This window comes from Theropithecus gelada, chromosome 13, assembly GCF_003255815.1.
Source record: "Theropithecus gelada isolate Dixy chromosome 13, Tgel_1.0, whole genome shotgun sequence".
NCBI classification, from domain to species: Eukaryota; Metazoa; Chordata; class Mammalia; order Primates; family Cercopithecidae; genus Theropithecus; species Theropithecus gelada.
In genome coordinates, this window is record NC_037681.1 from 68243235 (window position 1) to 68261695 (window position 18461).

General features: G+C 44.1%; 1 protein-coding gene across 1 annotated transcript in view; it reads right to left on the minus strand.

The window, feature by feature from the left end:
- Window positions 1–500: 500 nt before the first annotated feature.
- Window positions 501–18461, minus strand: part of LOC112604493 (uncharacterized protein C8orf59 homolog) — a 48422-nt gene continuing 30461 nt past the window's right edge. Inside the window, exons 2-3 of the mRNA XM_025353523.1 lie at window positions 1373–1531; window positions 501–746 (exon numbers count right to left, since the gene is read on the minus strand). Coding sequence (XP_025209308.1) covers window positions 551–746; window positions 1373–1531 — 355 coding nt within the window. The 3' untranslated portion in view covers window positions 501–550. The remainder of the gene's footprint in view (window positions 747–1372; window positions 1532–18461) is intronic.

Sequence of the window (18461 nt, forward strand, 5' to 3'; positions counted from 1 at the left end):
GCCTCAGCCTACCGTGTAGCTGGGATTACAGGCATGTGCCACCATGCCCAGCTAATTTTATATTTTTAGTAGAGATGGGGTTTCTCCATGTTGGTCAGGCTGGTCTCAAATTCTCAACCTCAGGTGATCCACTCGTCAAAGTGCCGGCATTACAGGCATGAGCCACTGTGCCTGGCTTTTTTTTTTTTTTTTTTGAGGCAGAGTCTCACTCTGTCACCCAAACAGGAGTGCAGTGGTGCTCGGGTCACTGCAGCCTCCGTCTCCCAGGTTCAAGTGATTTTCATGTCTCAGTCTCCCAAGTAGCTGGGATTACGGGGTGCACCACCACTCTTCACTAATTTTTGCATTTTTAGTAGAGACAGGGTTTCACCATGTTGGCCAGGCTGGTCTCAAACTCATGAGTTCAAGAAATCCACCATCTTGGCCTCCCAAAATGCTGAGATTACAGGTGTGAGCCACCACACCTGACCTAATATATATTTTATTTATTTATTGTATAAAACATTTAATTTCTTAGTCTTTGTGGGGAATTAGATGCATCACCACTATATTACAACTGAGCCATTAATTTTGTAGCTTCACCAACATTAACTGGTTTGCTTTCATGACACTGCTGAGGAATCAATTCTTTCTGTAGAGGTTCAAGAGAAAGGCCTTTTGAGACATGTGCAAGTTCCTTTTGTACATTTACAAAAGCTTTATTTACTCTGTTAGCTTTTTCATCATTCATAATGTTTAAGATTAGTGGTGGGCCAGGCGCGGTGGCTCATGCCTGTAATCCCAGCACTTTGCGAGGCTGAGACGGGCGGATCACGAGGTCAGGAGATCGAGACCATCCTGGCTAACACAGTGAAACCCTGTCTCTATTAAAAATACAGAAAATTAGCCAGGCGCAGTGGGGGGCACCTGCAGTCCCAGCGACACGGGAGGCTGAGGCAGGAGAATGGCGTGAACCCGGGAGGCGGAGCTTACAGTGAGTCGAGATGGCGCCACTGTACTCCAGCCTGGGCGACAGAGCGAGACTCCGTCTCAAAAAAAAAAAAAAAAACCAAAAAGATTAGTGGTGGTTGGGCATGGTGGCTCACGCCTGTAATCCTAGCACTTTGGGAGGCCAAGGCAAGTGGATCATCTGAAGTCAGGAGTTCAAGACCAGCCTGGCCAACCTGGTGAAACCCCGTCTCTACTAAAAATACAAAAATTAGCCAAGCGTGGTGGCAGGCGCCTGTAATCCCAGCTACTCAGAAGGCTGAGGCAGGAGAATCGCTTGAACCCAGGAGGCAGAAGTTGCAGTGAGCTGAGATCGTGCCATTACACTCCAGCCTAGGTGACAAGAGTAAAACTCTGTCTCAAAAAAGAAGAAAAAAAAAAAAAAAGATTAGTGGTAACTGGTTTTGCTTTGTTTTTAGCTTTAAAGTTTTTTTGGTTGGCTATGTGAAATACATTCTTGGATTTCTGCCCTCTTAATTTGTTCTTGGCCCTTATCAGGAATTCAATACTTGCATGCAGCTTCTTAAGCTCCAGGTGACACCATCTGTTTTTTTGGGTTTTGGTATTTTGTTTTGTTTTGAGATGGAGTCTTGCTCTGTCACCCAGGCTGGAGTACAGTGGCGCTATCTTGGCTCACTACAACCTTTGCCTCTCAGGTTCATGCAATTCTTCTGTCTCGGCCTCCCAAGTAGCTGGGATTACCGCCACACGCCACCACGCCTGGCTAGTTTTTGTATTTTTAGTAGAGATGGGGTTTCACCGTGTTAGCCAGGATGGTCTCGATCTCCTGACCTCGTGACATGCCTGCCTCGGCCTCCAAAAGTGCTGGGATTACAGGCGTAAGCCACCGCACCCGCCCTGGCCCAATCTATATTTTTAAATCAGCATACAGACTCCATTTTTCTCTAAGGGACCACCAGCTTACAGGGGCTCCCTGATCAGAATCCACACTAGTGTTCATGATTTATCCAGAGGTGGTTCTAGTATAGGGTGAAGGAAATCAAAATATTTTACCCCAAAATATATTTATTTGACATATTTTGAAATGGTTGCTGCAGGGCCAGCAAACAGACGCGTCCTTGCAAAGCTATTTTTTCTGGGGAAAATTGGCATCTGTAGATAATCTCTACTAATGCAGCCAGGCCTTCCTTTTCTAGAAATTTTCGATGTCTAAGAGAGATTAACTGAGTCTAACACCTTGAAAGGTCTGAAAAAAGACTTTTACCATATGTTCATTGCAGCACTATTCACAATAGCAAACACATGAAATCAACCCAAATGCCCATCAGTGGATAAAGAAAATGTGGTACGTATACACCATGGAATACTATGCAACCACACACAAAAAAAACAAAAAACAAAAAACAAAATCATGTCCTTTGCAAGGACTTGGTTGGAGCTGGAAGCCATTATCCTCAGCAAACTAATGCAGGAACTAAAAACCAAACACCACATGTTCTCACTTATAAGTGGGACCTAAACAATGAGAACACATGGACACAGGGAGGGGAACAACACACACTGGGGTCTGTCAAGAGGTGGGGTTAGGGTAGGGAGAGCATTAGGAAAAATAGCTAATGCATGCTGAGCTGAATACCTGTGTGATGGGTTGATAGGTGCAGCAAACCACCATGGCACACGTTTACCTATGTAACAAACCTGTACATCCTGCACATGCATCCTGAAACTTAAAATAAAAATAAAAATTTAAATTAAAAAAAAAAGACTTTTACCATCTATCCTCTCTGAGGACTGCTACCTATGAGGCCTCATCTGTCTAACAAAGCCATCTTTGCAAGCCAGACCTCTTTCTTTCTCCCTTTCACACCGTGTCTTGCTACTAAACATGGTTTACCAACATAAACTGTTTGGGGCCATACTCTTAGCCCACATTCTTTTTCTAACCTCAAGATGGTATATAAGCTTCTATATCTTATTGTTGGGTTGAGTCTTCATTCTGAAGGCTCCCATGTAAGTACATTAAATAAATTTATATGTCTTTCCTCCTATTAATCAATTTGTCTCATGTCAGTAGTTTTTCAGTGAACTTTTAGGGGGCCAATGGCCACGGCCCCCACAAGGGTGATGGGCAAGTGCACGATTCTAGAACCAGACTGCTCAGTCTCAAATCCTAGCTTTAATTCTTACTAAAACTTGGGAAAGTTACCTAACATCCTTGTGCCTCAATTTCCTGTTCTGTAAAATGGAGAAAATGTAATAACTATTTCATAGGATCTTTGTGAAGACTGCATTAACACATGAAAAATAGAACAGAACCTGGCACCTAGTAAGCCCTTGATAAGTGTCAGCTATTATTTGCCTTATCTTTACCTATCTCAGTTTTTCTCCTTCTCTTCATACCCCTGATAAATCTGCAACTGTTGAATGGCTAATTTTTCTTTTGAAGACACTTCTTAGGCTTTTAAGCCATTTGGTAGTCAGCTTAGCACATTGCCATGGCCCTCCTGGACGATCAACATACAGATGGTCTCCAACTTATGATGGTTCAACTTATAATTTTTAGGCTTTACAATAATATGAATTTGATATACATTCAGTAGAAACTGCACTTTTCCCAGGCTAGCCGTATGTGGTATGATACTCTCTCAAGATCCTGGGTAGCAGCGATCACGAGGGTAAACAACTGGTACCCTACAGTGTACTGTGTTGCCAGTGTTTGGGGATATTGTGTTTTATGCTTTCATATCTCATTATGTCTGCAAAATGCCCATTTGTGTCTCCTGCCTCTGGTGAGAAGAGGAAGGCAATTACCCTTGAGATGGAACTCAAGATCTTAATTCCTCAGCATGAAGGTGGTAAGGTAGTAATGGTCATCTCAGGTAAGTTAGGACTTTCAAATTCCGTAATTTCCACCTTCTTAAAGGAAAGAAGCGAATAAGATGTAGTGAAATAATCAGCATTGGTTAAATCCACTGTCATCATGAAGAAAAGAGGTGAGCTGACTGATGATATGGAAAAATTACTTGTCATGTGGATGGAAGACCAGAAACAGAAGCACACGCCACTGAGCCTTCCGGTGATCCAGGCTAAGGCAAGAAGACTTTTCAATACTTTAAAAGAGTGTGCTGATGATCCTTTGGATATGTAAAAGTTTATAGCAAGTCGGCCGGGTGTGGTGGCTCAAGCCTGTAATCCCAGCACTTTGGGAGACTGAGACGGGTGGATCACGAGGTCAGGAGATCGAGACCATCCTGGCTAACACGGTGAAACCCCGTCTCTACTAAAAAAAAAAATACAAAAAACTAGCTGGGCGAGGTGGCGGGTGCCTGTAGTCCCAGCTACTCGGGAGGCTGAGGCAGGAGAATGGTGTGAACCCGGGAGGCGGAGCTTGCAGTGAGCTGAGATCCGGCCACTGCACTCCAGCCTGGGCGACAGAGCGAGACTCCATCTCAAAAAAAAAAAAAAAAGGTTTATAGCAAGTCATGGGTAGTTCCAACACTTCAAAAGTTGTGATCATTTTCATAATGTGGAGGTCAGCAGTGAGGCCACAAGTGCAGATACTAAATGTGCCAAAGCTTTTAAAGAAGAGCTGTGTAAGATAATTGTGAATAAGAAATACTGTGACAGCAAATATTTAATGTCAATGAAATGAGCTTATTCTGGAAGCGTATCCTGGAGCATCCATACATTCATCAAGAGTACAGGAAGATGCCAGGATTCAAGGCATTCAAAGACCTTATAATGCTGTTTTTGGGTGGAAATGTTGCATGGTTCAAATTCTCCACTTGGAGAACCCTAGAGCATTCAAGAATGTGAATAAGCATATACTTCCTTTTTATTATTGCCATAACAGGAAAGCTTGGATTACAAGCCTTGAAAACAAGTCAGCATTGTTTTCAGACTAGTTTTTGAACTGTGTTATGCTATAGACAAGAGGATATTATAGGCAAAACAGCATCTGATTCAAGATTCTTCTGATCTTAGACAATGTTCCAGGGCACCCACAGCATATCATCGACGCCCATCCTGACATAAAGGTTGTGTATTGTCGCTGAACACAATCACACTCATTCAGCCAAAGAATCAAGGTGCAATAGCTGCATTCAAAGGCTACCATTTACTCCAAACGTTCGCATAGGCTGTTGAAGCAACGGAATCTGGCCAGACTCTCCAAGAGTTTTGGAAAGGTTTTAACATTCTAAATACTATCTGGAACATTGCTTCAGCTTGGGAAGAAGTCACACAGCAATGCATGAACGGCATTTGGAAGAAAGTTTAAAAGACATATGTTGAACATATTCAAAGGCTTTAACAAAAATTCCGCTGTTGATGAAATAGTAAGTAACAAGATATTAGTGCTTGGGAAACAGCTAGAATTAGACATCAATAAAGAGGATATTCATGAGCTTGTTGGCATTGAGGCTGAAGAGCTTTCTAATGAGGGAACTGATCAAACTGGAGGAAGAAATAAGTGAAGAAGCTGAGGCGGAAGAAGAAAAAGTAATACCTGAGGCACCAAGAACATTCACAGCAAAGAAACTGGAGGAGGTGTTTGCTACTCTCAACAGTGGGGTATAAATCTCAGAAGAAATGGATATCAGCTACTGAATATGTGTAAGAACTGACAAGGAGTTACAATATGCTCTGGCTTGCTATACAGAAATACATAATGAAAAGAAGAAACAAACTTCACAGTCAAAACTTACTATCTTTCTGAAGAACAGGATGCCGCTGAACCAACAATAAGTGTCCTTCTACCAGCTATTCTCAACCCTCATCAGAAGAGAGAGAAATTTATCACCTTGTCACCGTAGCATCCCTATCATCCAACAATTAATTTTAGTTCAATGTTTCAAACATTCTTCACACCCAATGTGCTTTCAGCTATGCACATTAATGATGAGGACCCATACAAGCATTCTGTCTTTCACTTTCAGTACAGTATTCATAAATTACATGAGCTAAGACAGGTGCAGTCACTCATGCCTGTAATCTCAGCACTTTGGGAGGCTGTGGCGGGCAGATCACTTGAGGCCAGGAGTTCGAGACCAGCCTGGCCAACATGGTGAAAACCTATCTCTACTAACAATACAAAAATAAGCTGGGCATAATGGTGCATTCCTGTAATCCCAGCTACTTGGGAGGCTGAGGCAGGAGAATCATTTGAACCTAGGAGGCAGAGGCTGCAGTAAGTCGAGATTGCGCCACTGCACTCCAGCCTGGGCAACACAGTGAGACTTCGTCCTAACAAAAAAATAAAAAATTACAGGAGATATTCAACACTTTATTATAAAATAGGCTTTGCATTACATGATATTGCCTAAGCTATAGGCTAATATCTGAGCACAGTTAAGGCAAGCAGGCTAAGCTATAATGTTTGGTAGTTTAGGTGAATTAAATGCATTTTTTGCTTGTGATGGATTTATCAGGACATAACTTCATTGTAAGTCAAGGAGCATCTGTATAGATTTTTTTCCACCTTAGTTATTCATTCTCAATAATTACATATGACAGAAAACCTGCTTTGTGAGTTATACAACTTGGCTGGTGACTGGCTGAGTTCTGATTACCATGTCCCACACCACCACACTAAAGGCCAAGGTACATGTATGACCCCAGAATTGTCTGACAAGCAAGGCCTGTGCTTCTCCTATTGGGCTCATTCCATTCTTCCTCCATTAGCTTGGGATATCCCCAGTGGAGGGGACTTGATCTGTCTGGCTCCATCAGGGAATCCTCAATATTGGAAACTGCCGGGCGCGGTGGCTCAAGCCTGTAATCCCAGCACTTTGGGAGGCCGAGACAGGCGGATCACGAGGTCAGGAGATCAAGACCATCCTGGCTAACACAGTGAAACCCCGTCTCTACTAAAAAATACAAAAAAATAGCCAGGCGAGGTGGTGGGCGCCTGTAGTCCCAGCTACTCGGGAGGCTGAGGCAGGAGAATGGCGCAAACCCGGGAGGTGGAGCTTGCAGTGAGCCGAGATCGGGCCACCGCACTCCAGCCTGGGCGACAGAGCAAGACCCTGTCTCAAAAAAAAAAAAAAAAAAAAAAAAAAATATTGGAAACTGCTCCTTTCATAGGACCAGGAGTTGTCCAAGAGTAAGGTCTCAGTGCTTCGAATCCACCAGAGATTCCCCAGAGAGGCATTTCTACCTGTCCCACTGGAATGGGATCATTGAAGGGTGGGGGCTATGTCTACTCCGAGGCTGAATACTTTTTTTCTAAATACTTGAATGATTTTTACCACTGTCAACATAAAACAGTCAAGAGGCTCAGACTCTAATCTAAAGAGAGTTTATTCAAGCACAAAGTATAAGGACTGCTGCCTGGGAAGGACAGATTCCAAAGAATGAAAGAAAGTTAGTGTTCTGAAGTATAGAAGTTTGGAATTGTTTACATAGATAAAGTTTAGGGAAACTTAACAGAATTTCAACATCTTTCTGTTTTTGTTTTGTTTTGTTTAGAAACACCCTGTGTTCCAGGCTGGAGTGCAGTGGTGCAGTCATAGCTCACAACGGCCTTGAACTCCTGGGCTCAAGCCATCCTCCCACGTCAGACTCGCAAGTAGCTGGGATTACAGGCATGCGCCATCATGCTTGCCTTCAACATCTTTCTATATAAGGCTTAATGCATAGCTACAATGATTCTATTAGCTGGGGAGGACTTTTTCTTTTGGGAAAGGTATAGTTAACATCCCACAATGAAGACATAAACATGGGGTATTTTGTACCATCTGGTCTCAGTTATGTAGCGAACAATGAAAGAGGCAGTTACTCTACAACATTTTGTGATTTGTGATTGGAAATGGGGAGGTCTGGTCTCTGATCTCTCCTAGTCATTTACAGAATAAGAACAATGAGGAAGAGAGTTCATCTATAATCTAAGAAATGGAATGGCAATCATGCTATGTGACTCAGTCTCTAGGGCTTAACTTCTCCCTCGGCAAAATAAATTTAGATGATCCTGAAACTTTATTTTCTTTTACACCATCATAGTTCTAAAATGGATTGCTTTTCCCTGACTTCTTTTTTTTTTTTTTTGTAACGGAGTTTCGCTCTTTCACCCAGGCTGGAGTGAAGTGGCGCAGTCTTGATTCACTGCAACCTCCACTCCCCGGGTTTAAGCAATTCTCCTGCCTCAGCCTCCTGAGTAGCTGGGATTATAGGTGCCCACTACCATGCCCAGCTAATTTTCGTATTTTTAGTAGAGATGGGATTTTGCCATGTTGGCCAGGCTGGTCTCGAACTCCTGACCTCAGGTGATCCACCCACCTTGGCCTCCCAAAGTGCTGGGATTACAGGTGTGAACCTCCACGCCCAACCTTCCCTGCCTTCTTTTATTTTTTTTTGAGACGGAGTCTCGCTCTGTTGCCCAGGCTGGAGTACAGTGGCCGGATCTCAGCTCACTGCAAGCTCTGCCTCCCGGGTTTATGCCACTCTCCTGCCTCAGCCTCCCGAGTAGCTGGGACTACAGGCACCCACCACCTCGCCCGGCTAATTTTGTATATTTTTTAGTGGAGACGGGGTTTCACCGTGTTAGCCAGGATGGTTTCCATCTCCTGACCTCGTGATCCGCCCGTCTCGGCCTCCCAAAGTGCTGAGATTACAGGCTTGAGCCACCGCGCCCAGCCTTTCCCTGCCTTCTTGAAAAGAATTCACTGACTATCATTTAATCTTTCCTTGACAATTGAAAGCTATAGTCATATACACCAATGGCTGTAGAGTGATGTCATGATTGGGGCCATGTAAGGCATGCAGGTTGTTTATGCTGAAGGAAACCAAAAATATGCCACCCCAAAATATACTTCTTTGGCATATTTTGAGATGGCTATTCTGAGGGGCCGCAAACACGAGAATAGTCCTGAAAAACTGTCTTTTGTGGGGGAGATTTGCATCTGTAGAGGAAATCAACATTAGTGGAGTGAAGTAAACAGCAGATGCAAACAGGCTTTCTCTGAAGCCCCCTTATCCGAATTTAGGAAAGGCTGACTCACAGGAAAAGGAGAGCAAAGGTCTGGCAGACACCTTACCCCAGGCTGCCACCTACTCTTTCCGAGAGCTGCTACCTTTTAGGGTTTTAATTACATAAAAAGACAGCCTTTCCCTGCCCTGCTTTCCTCCCTTCACTGTTCCATAACCCGTGAGGCTACCTCCATCCCAAGAGTCCCCAAATCCCTATCATTTCTGTAATCTCTGAATGGTGTTAAAACTTCAGCCATCTGACCCCTTCTTTGAGTCTCATACTGTGTGTATAGCTCCTCTGATCATATGCACATTAAGTTTGTATACCTTTTTCTCCTATTGGTCTATCTTTTTTTTTTTTTTTTGAGACGGAGTCTCGCTCTGTCGCCCAGGCTGGGGTGCAGTGGCCGGATCTCAGCTCACTGCAAGCACCGCCTCCTGGGTTTACGCCATTCTCCTGCCTCAGCCTCCCGAGTAGCTGGGACTACAGGCGCCCGCCACCTCGCCTGACTAGTTTTTTGTATTTTTTAGTAGACGGGGTTTCACCGTGTTAGCCAGGATGGTCTCGATCTCCTGACCTCGTGATCCGCCCGTCTCAGCCTCCCAAAGTGCTGGGATTACAGGCTTGAGCCACCGCGCCCGGCCTGGTCTATCTTTTATTATAGAGGTATCCCAGCTAAGAAGTTACAAGGATTGAGAAAAGAAATTATATTTTTTCTCTCTTTCAATAGCCTGCTGTAAGCTGAAAATGAAATTCTTTTTTTTTTTTTTTTAAGATGGAGTCTCTCTTTGTTGCCGAGGCGAGAGTGCAATGGCACAATCTTGGCTCATTGCAATCTCCACATCACAGGTTCAAGCAATTCTTGTGCCTCAGCCTCCCGAGTAGCTGGGATTACAGACATGCACCACCATGCCTGGCTAATTTTTGTAATTTTAGGAGAGACAGGGTTTCACCATGTTGGTCAGGCTGGTCTCGAACTCCCGACCTCAAGTGATCTATCTGCCTCAGCCTCCCAAAGTGCTGGGATTACAGGCGTGAGCCACTACGCCTGGCTGAAAATAAAATTCTAAAGCCCCCAGCTGACTGAATGGACCATCCTCTCAGCCAAGGACATTACAAAGTAAACCTGAGAAAATGAATTCAGGCCATGATGGGAAGTGGGGGGTGTTGGACACGTTTCCTCTTGGAATTCAAGCACAGCTAACCACCATTAACATTAAAACAGACCTTAAGACTGACACAACACTTTGTAGCAATAAGACACCAAATTCCAGTCTGACTCTAGTATAACATCACATGACAGATAGCAGGCCCTAAAAGAAATCAATGTATTTTACCCCAAAATATATTCCTTTGACATATTTTTTTTATAACTACAAAATTTTATTATCTTATTGTTTTTAAGATCAGAAATCCAAAATGGTTCTTACACAGCTAAAATCAAGGTATCACCAGAGCTATTTTCTTTCACTTTCTTCTGTTCCAGGAGTGAATCTGTTTCTTGCCCCTTCCCTCCCTCCCTCCCTCCCTCCCTTCCTTCCTTCCTTCCCTCCTTCCTTCCTCCCTCCCTCCCTTCCTTCCTTCCTCTCTCTTTCTTTCTTCCCTCTTCTCTTTTTTTCTTTCCTTCCTTCTTTCCTTCCTTCCTTTCTTTCTTTCTTTTCTTTTTCTTTCTTTCTTCTTTCTCTCCTTTCTTCTTTCTCTCTCTCCCTTGCTTCCTTCCTTCTTTCCTTCCTCCTTCTTTCTTTCTTCCTTCCTCTCTCTTCTTTCTTTCCTTTCTTTCTTTCTCTCTCTCTCTCTCTCTTTCTTTTCTTCCTTTTTTCTTTTCTTTCTTCCTTCCTTTCTCTTCTTTCTTTCCTTCCTTCCTTTCTTTTTTTTAAAATTATTTACTTATTGGGCCGGGCGCGGTGGCTCAAGCCTGTAATCCCAGCACTTTGGGAGGCCGAGACGGGCGGATCATGAGGTCAGGAGATCGAGACCATCCTGGCTAACACGGTGAAACCCCGTCTCTACTAAAAATACAAGAAAATTAGCCAGGCGAGGTGGCGGGCGCCTGTAGTCCCAGCTACTCGGGAGGCTGAGGCAGGAGAATGGCGTGAACCCGGGAGGCGGAGCTTGCAGTGAGCTGAGATCCGGCCACTGCAGTCCAGCCTGGGTGACAGAGCGAGACTCCGTCTCAAAAAAAATAAAAATAAAAATAAAAGACAGTGTGGTATTAATATGATAAACACATAGTCCAAATAAATGGAACAGACCCAGACATATATAGACCCTTGGTTTATAACATAGGTGGCACTGGAGTCATTCTTTCTCCCAATTCAAGGTTCCCATGGAAGAAACTTAGATCTGGCTCTGGCCCAACTGGAGAGGAAAGCGGCCAAAGGAAGAGGCCATTCGAGTGAGTCATGCAGACCCCATGAGTTTCATTTCTTTCCNAGCCTGGCCAACATGGTGAGACTCCATCTCTATTAAAAATACAAAAGTTACCCGGGCATGGTGGCAGATGCCTGTAATCCCAGCTACTTGGGAGGCTGAGGCATGAGAATCACTTGAACCCAGGAGGTGGAGGTTGCAGTGAGCCGAGATTGTGCCACTGCACTCCAGCCTGGGGGACAGGGCGAGACTCTGTCTCAAAATCAATCAATCAATAAAATAAATAAATAAATACCTGAGACTGGGTAATTTTTATATATCTATAGAAGAGGTTTAATTTGCTCATGGTTCTGCAGGCTCTGCAAGCATGGCACCAACATCTGCTCAGCTTCTAGGGAGGCTTTGGGGAGCTTTTACTCATGACAGAGTGCAAAGAAGGAGCAGGTATGTCACATGGCAAGACAGGGAGCAAGAGCCGGCGGGGGCAGTGATGGCATACACTTTTAAACAACCAGATTTCATGAGAAGTCACTCACTATCGTGAAGACAGCACCAAGTCGTGAGGGATCCACCCTCAAGACCCAAACACCTCCCACCAGGCCCCACTTCCAACATTGGTGATTATATCTCAACTTGAGATTTTGGGGGACAAAAGTCAAAACTATGTCAACCCCTTATCTTAACCCAGATACTCCTTTCTATTGATTGCAGGTCTTTAAATAATAACCCTTTCAACCAACTGCCAATCAGAAAATCTTTGAATTTATCTATGACTTGTGAGCCACAGGTTCATGTTCTCCCACCTTTCTGAATCAAACCAATGTATAACTTACATGTATTGATTGATGTCTTATGTCTCCCTGAAGCATATAAAACCAAGTTATAACCCAACCACCATGGGCACATGTTCTCAGAACCTCTTGAGACTGTGCCTTGGGCCTTGGTCACTCATGTTTGGCTCAGAATAAACCTCTTTAATTTTTTTTTTTTTTTTTTTTTGAGATGGAGTCTCACTCTGTTGCCCAGGCTGGAGTGCAGTGGCGCAATCTCGGCTCACTGCAGGCTCACTGCAAGCTCTGTCGCCTCCCGGGTTAATGCCATTCTCCTGCCTCAGCCTTCCTAGAAGCTGGGACTACAGGCATCCGCCACCACGCCCGGCTAATTTTTTTGTATTTTCAGTAGAGACGGGGTTTCACCGTGTTCGCCAGGATGGTCTCGATCTCCTGACCTCGTGATCTGCCCGCCTCGGCCTCCCAAAGTGCTGGGATTACAGGCGTGAGCCACCGGGCCCGGCCCTCTTTAAATATTTTACAGAGTTTGACCTTCTTCGTGGACACTGCCCTAATGTCTTGAAGGAAACCAAAATATTCCACTCAAAATATACTTCTCTGGCATATTTCCCTTTTTTTTTTTTTTTTTTTTTTGAGATGCAGTTTCACTCTTGTTGCCCAGGCTGGAGTACAGTGGTGCAATCCTGGCTCATTGCAACCTCCGCCTCCCAGGTTCAAGCGATTCTCCTGCCTCAGCCTCCCGAGTAGCTGGGATTACAGGTGCCCACCACCATGCCCAGCTAAATTTTTTCATTTTTGGTAGAGAGGGGGTTTCACCAGGTTGGCCAGGCTGGTCTCGAACTCCTGACCTCAGGCGATCTACCTGCCTTGGCCTCCCAAAGTGCTGGGATTACAGGCGTGAGCACCACACCTGGCCCTCTTTGGTATATTTCAAGATGGCTATTCAGAAAGGTGGAAATACACACAGAGCTTAAAAGCCATCTCCTTATGAGAAAAATTTGCCTCTGTAGCAAGAATCTGCACTGAGGCCACCAGGCTTTTCTGAAGCCCTCCCCTATCTGGATCTGGGCAAGATTAGAAAGTCTGACACCTTAAAAGTCTGAAAGAAACATTTACCATCTATTCTTTCTGAGGGCTGCTACCTGTAAGGTTTCATCTGCATAACATGTTCTCCCCATCCCAGAACATGTTTTGCCACAATCCAAGGCAGCATTCCTTCTGTAACCTCAAGATGGTATACAAGTTTCTGGACCCCATCAAAGGGCAGGAGTAATCACTCTGTGGCTCTCCTTGTGCTCATTAATAAATCTGTATGTCATTTCTTCTGAGAAAAGAAAAACAGCTGAGAGAAGTCTGAGTGTGTGAGGTATGCAGGCCCAGAGATATATGAGTATGGGACTTCAGCCACACTTCACCACATGCATCCATGTCTGGGGGCAATTGCTTAAAGTCATTTTGTTCCTGATTAGCTGCCTCACCCATTATCTTCATGTTCCTGGACAAAGAACAATGGATAGCCAATCAATAGCTTAAGTTATTTAAATGTAAATTCTTGGTAAAGAATTTAGGAATTGTCTCTTCTTTTCCTTTAAAAATCAACTTGTATTTGTTGCTAATCAGTGTATATAGAGGGCAACTTGAATCTATGCTCCCAGGTTGCAGTCCTCAAGCTTGGCCCCAAAAAACTCTCTACTTACATTACGTTGGCCTCAGCTTCCTTCCTTTTAGGTTGACAAATCTGGTGAAATTGGCAGGATTCAAAGTGACTCCCCCCAACCATCCTGTGTTTCTCTCTGAAAGTGACACTTGGTACCAGCATGAACATTCCCTCCAGTGTCCCATCTGGTGTTTTGGGTGAGTTATCCTGAATTAGAACCTCCCACTCTTTGATTGAAGGTCCAAATGTTGTTCGAACTATTTTTCAAACCCTCTCTGTCCTGGGGAGAGCTTTGGTGTTTGCCTTTGAACAGGACATTTGAGTAAAGAGCTCTGAAGGGAACTACCTTTTTTCTCCCTCTGCCTTGGGATCAGGGGTTCTGGTCAAAGTTTTTCTACCCCTGTGACACAGCAGAAGTTTTGATCAAAAGATTGACAGGTACTGGTGGTTTCATTTTGTTGGGGCTCAGAAACCAATACCCCAAAAGATGGCATTTTGACAGATTGAAATTAAGAAGCCTCAAGGTCTCTCTGACCTCTCCCTCCCACCACTCTCTCCCCTGTAGAGGCTGAAGTTCCTTTATCTGCCTAAGATCTAGACCCACCAAGGAGAACGATTGTTTTTTCCTTCCCCTCCCTGTTATCTCATTCTCTATTGCAGAAAATAAGACCAAGTCATAACCATACCTGAACAGACCCATTTTAATGACAGTTTCCAAGGATCATTTAAATTCCAAAGCGAACTATTTACAAGTTCATCTCTGTTCCCAGATCCATTCATTCTCCCTGGTAATCCCCTCAACAGAATTATTCTTCTCCCCACCTCCATAACCTGTTTTGCCAGGATCTAGTTCCCATTCTTTCTGTAACCTGAAGATGGCATATAACCTTCCATTCATGGAGACTTCTTAGCATGAGAAAAAAAAAAAAAAAAAAAGATGGTATCTGAGCTTCTGTACTCATCAGGAGGTTGGGTCTTCGTGCTGAAGGCTCCTGTGTATACACATCAAACAAATCTGTATGGCTTTTCTCCTATTAATCAATCTGCCTTATGTCAGTGATTTTTCAGCGAACCTTTAGGGGACTGAGGGCTTTGGTCCCCATAGTTTCATATAGCATGCTTTTAAGATTGCAGATCAGCCAGGCACGGTGCCTCTCATCTGAAATTCCAGCACTTTGGGAGGCCAAGGTGGGAGGATTGCTTCATCCCAGGAGTTCGGGGCTGCAGTGAGCTGTGATCACACCACTACACTCCAACCTGGACAACAGAGCACGACCCTGTCTCAAAAAAAAAAAAAAAAAAAAATGGTGGCTGCTGTTTTCCATCACTTGAAAATGTGGACTTAGCCTTTCATTTGTGACCAATTCCTGTTCCTAACTGAAAAGGTTACCCCCTTTTTGCTCTTCTGGACACATATGACAGTCTGGTCTCCCTTGCCTTCATCACTCTGCTGCCACATGGTAGTTAGAGACAGTGTGAGACACGTCACACTTTGACCTTAAACACATTCCCCCGGCCGGGCACGGTGGCTCAAGCCTGTAATCCCAGCACTTTGGGAGGCCGAGATGGGCGGATCACGAGGTCAGGAGATCGAGACCATCCTGGCTAACACGGTGAAACCCCGTCTCTACTAAAAATACAAAAAACTAGCCAGGCGAGGTGGCGGGCGCCTGTAGTCCCAGCTACTCGGAAGGCTGAGGCAGGAGAATGGCGTGAACCCGGGAGGCGGAGCTTGCAGTGAGCTGAGATCCGGCCACTGTACTCCAGCCTGGGCGGCAGAGCAAGACTCCGTCTCAAAAAAAAAAAAAAAAAAAAAACACATTCCCCCATGGGCCACTTTCGAAAAGTTCTTAAATTATGGGAAATCAGCTTCAAAATCTAAGCGCTCTTTTTAGAAATACCAGCTGGATTTATGTATAACCCTTCTAGGAAAAGTGGATTCACTTAACCTGGGACACTCACAAGCAGCAGAAGCCAAAGTAGGGATCTTCTGAAATGTCTAAAATAATTCAGCTGGGCGCCATGGCTCACACTTGTAATATCAGCATTTTGGGAGGCCAAGGTGAGAGGATTGCTTGAGCCCAGGAGTTTGAGACCATCCTGGGCAACATAGTGAGACCTTCTCTCTACAAAAAATCAAAAAATAAGTGTGAGAATCACTTGAGTCCCACAGGTTGAGGCTGCAATAAACTGTGATCACACCACTGCACTCCCGCCTGGGTTGACAGAGTGAGACCTTTCCTCAAAAAATAATAATAATAACAATAATTCAGTTGCATTCACAACTATAAAAAAAGTTGGTTTTAAAACCAGACAAACTGAATGGGAGACCTAATTTATGTTTTTCCTAGCTGAAATCTAGTAATAAGAGATTCAAAAAGATTCTTTTTTAGAGTTCTATGGAAAGAAGTCATCTTCACTAAAAGCTGATGTTTAGTACTGGGAGCAGTGGCTTACTGCTCCAATCCCAACACTTGGGGAAGAATTGATAGTGGCAGGAGACAGGCAAATGTCCAGGCAGATGCAGGTGGGGTCCCCAGTGAGACCTCACCTTCAATCCAAAGAGTTTAAAGCCTGAAAGCCAAGCTACAAGTCAAGTCTACAGACTGTATTGGGAACCTCTGTTCTCATTTGGTGCACTTTCCTCTGTTTGATCCTCACCCTTCACTTATTTTACATATCCTACACTTCCCTAATTGTTTTTTTTTTACACTGTCATCCCCACCTTTGAGCGGTGTCTTTCTTTTACCCTTTTGCATACTCACTAGTCACCACACACTCCCCAGTTCTGATCCCATAAAAGCCCCAGACCCAGTCACACTGGGAGAGAAACCACCTGAAATCAGGTGGGAGACCACCCTCATGTCCCCTCTCCACTGAGAGCTGTTCCAACACTCAATAAAATTCTTCTTCTCCTTCCTCACCTTTCAATTTTCAGAATAACCTCATTCTTCTTGGATGAAGGACAAGAACCTGGGACCTGCCAAACAGTAGGGGATGAAAGAGCTGTAAGCTGTAGCCCTCCCATCCTTCGCCAGTGCCAGGTAGCTGCCCCATATGATGGGAAGCAGCTTGCAGGGCCAAGCCAGCTGGGAGCCATGGGCTGGAGTGGGCTGGTGGGAAGAAATAAGCAGAGGCCCTGCCAGCCACAGAAGTTTCCAGCTAGAAAGTGGGGCCAAGAAAAATCCTGCATCAGAATGAGGCAAGAGGATTACTTGAGGCCAGGAGTTCAAGACCAGCCTAGGCAACATAGCAAACCCCGTCTCTACAAAAAATATCAAAGGCTATTGTAGGAGGATCATTGAGCCTAGGAGTTCAAGGTTTCGGTGAGCTGGATTATGCCACTGCTTTCAGCCTGGATGACAGAGCAAGACCTTGTCTCAAAAAAAAAACAAAAAACAAAAAACAAAAAAGCTGATATTTAGGTTATAATTTTTTTGAGAAAAAAATATTTCTTCTTTTTCCTTTTTTGGATTCTGTTTCTGGGATTTTTCTCAGTCAGCTAAAGCCCCTTTTTAAATGTGTTTGATCCCTCTGTTTGCTTCCTATCTTGTTGGCATGATTTTTGCTGAGAAAAACGTAAAACTTCATTGGCCTTTTGAAAGCGGATACTCTTCCCAAATTGGCTCCTCTAACACTTGTTCTTCTATTTTCTTCCACGTCTGCTTCTCCTTCCTTTTGTCATTTTCAATACCAAATGAAGCTTAGAAGAGACTTCTAATGACCTTGAGACCCCTAGAAGAACACAGAACAAGGCACCACTCACCTGATTTTTGGAGTTTCTGCTTTCCTTACAGAGTCTGAAGTGTTGTGGGCAATTTCTTTCAGGTCTAAAGCTCTGTTCTCTTTTGCATTGTATCACCTAATCTCTTTGGTTTTAGTGGGTTCCATGAATTGCTTTGTGCTGTGAGTGGGAACCTGACGTTTGTGTGTGCACTGGCTGACAAGTCACCGGTGAAGGCTGCAGTTTTGGAAATGGCTGACAGGGGATACAAGGAATGGTTGCTACTGCAGGCAGGGCACACTTTTCTTTGTGCATTTAGATGAGAAAGGCATCGTTTGAACACTTCAAGGGTGTAAGAGTGCTTATCATTGAGGGATAAGACTCCCATGGGGGATGGGCTAGAGTGGGCTTATTGGGTCACCCACCACATGGCTGGTCTCATGGCATTTCCCACTTTTGGGGACACAGGATTCAGTTAAAATGGGACCCTTGATTTTTAAAGAATTAGGTGCCCTGCCTTCCAGTTGTGCCTGCTTTTCACATTTAAATATTTGGCCCTGAAGACTACAAATGCTTCCTTTGCCCTATTCACTAAAAGGTTCCACCCTAAAGTCAGTAATCTAATTAAGAAGAAACAAGCTAAATTGAAAAGACCACCTATCTAACTAGATTGGTGTTTAAAATAAGACTCCTGGCATTTAGCTGGCTATTTTGTAACACTTTGTAAAATAAATACATTTATAAAGGAAAGCTCCATTTTTAAGAGCATCTCCCTACACTCAAGTCACAAGAAAACTTTTATAATGGGAAAGACATTGCTTAAAGTTTACATAACAGGCTGGGCATAGTGGCTCACACCTTTAATTCCAGCACTTTGGGAGGCCGAAGTGGCCAGATCACTAGAGGTCAGGAGTTCAAGACCAACCTGGCCAACATGGTGAAACCTCATCTCTACTAAAAATTATCCAGGCGTGGTAGCCTGTAATTCCAGCTACTCCGGAGGCT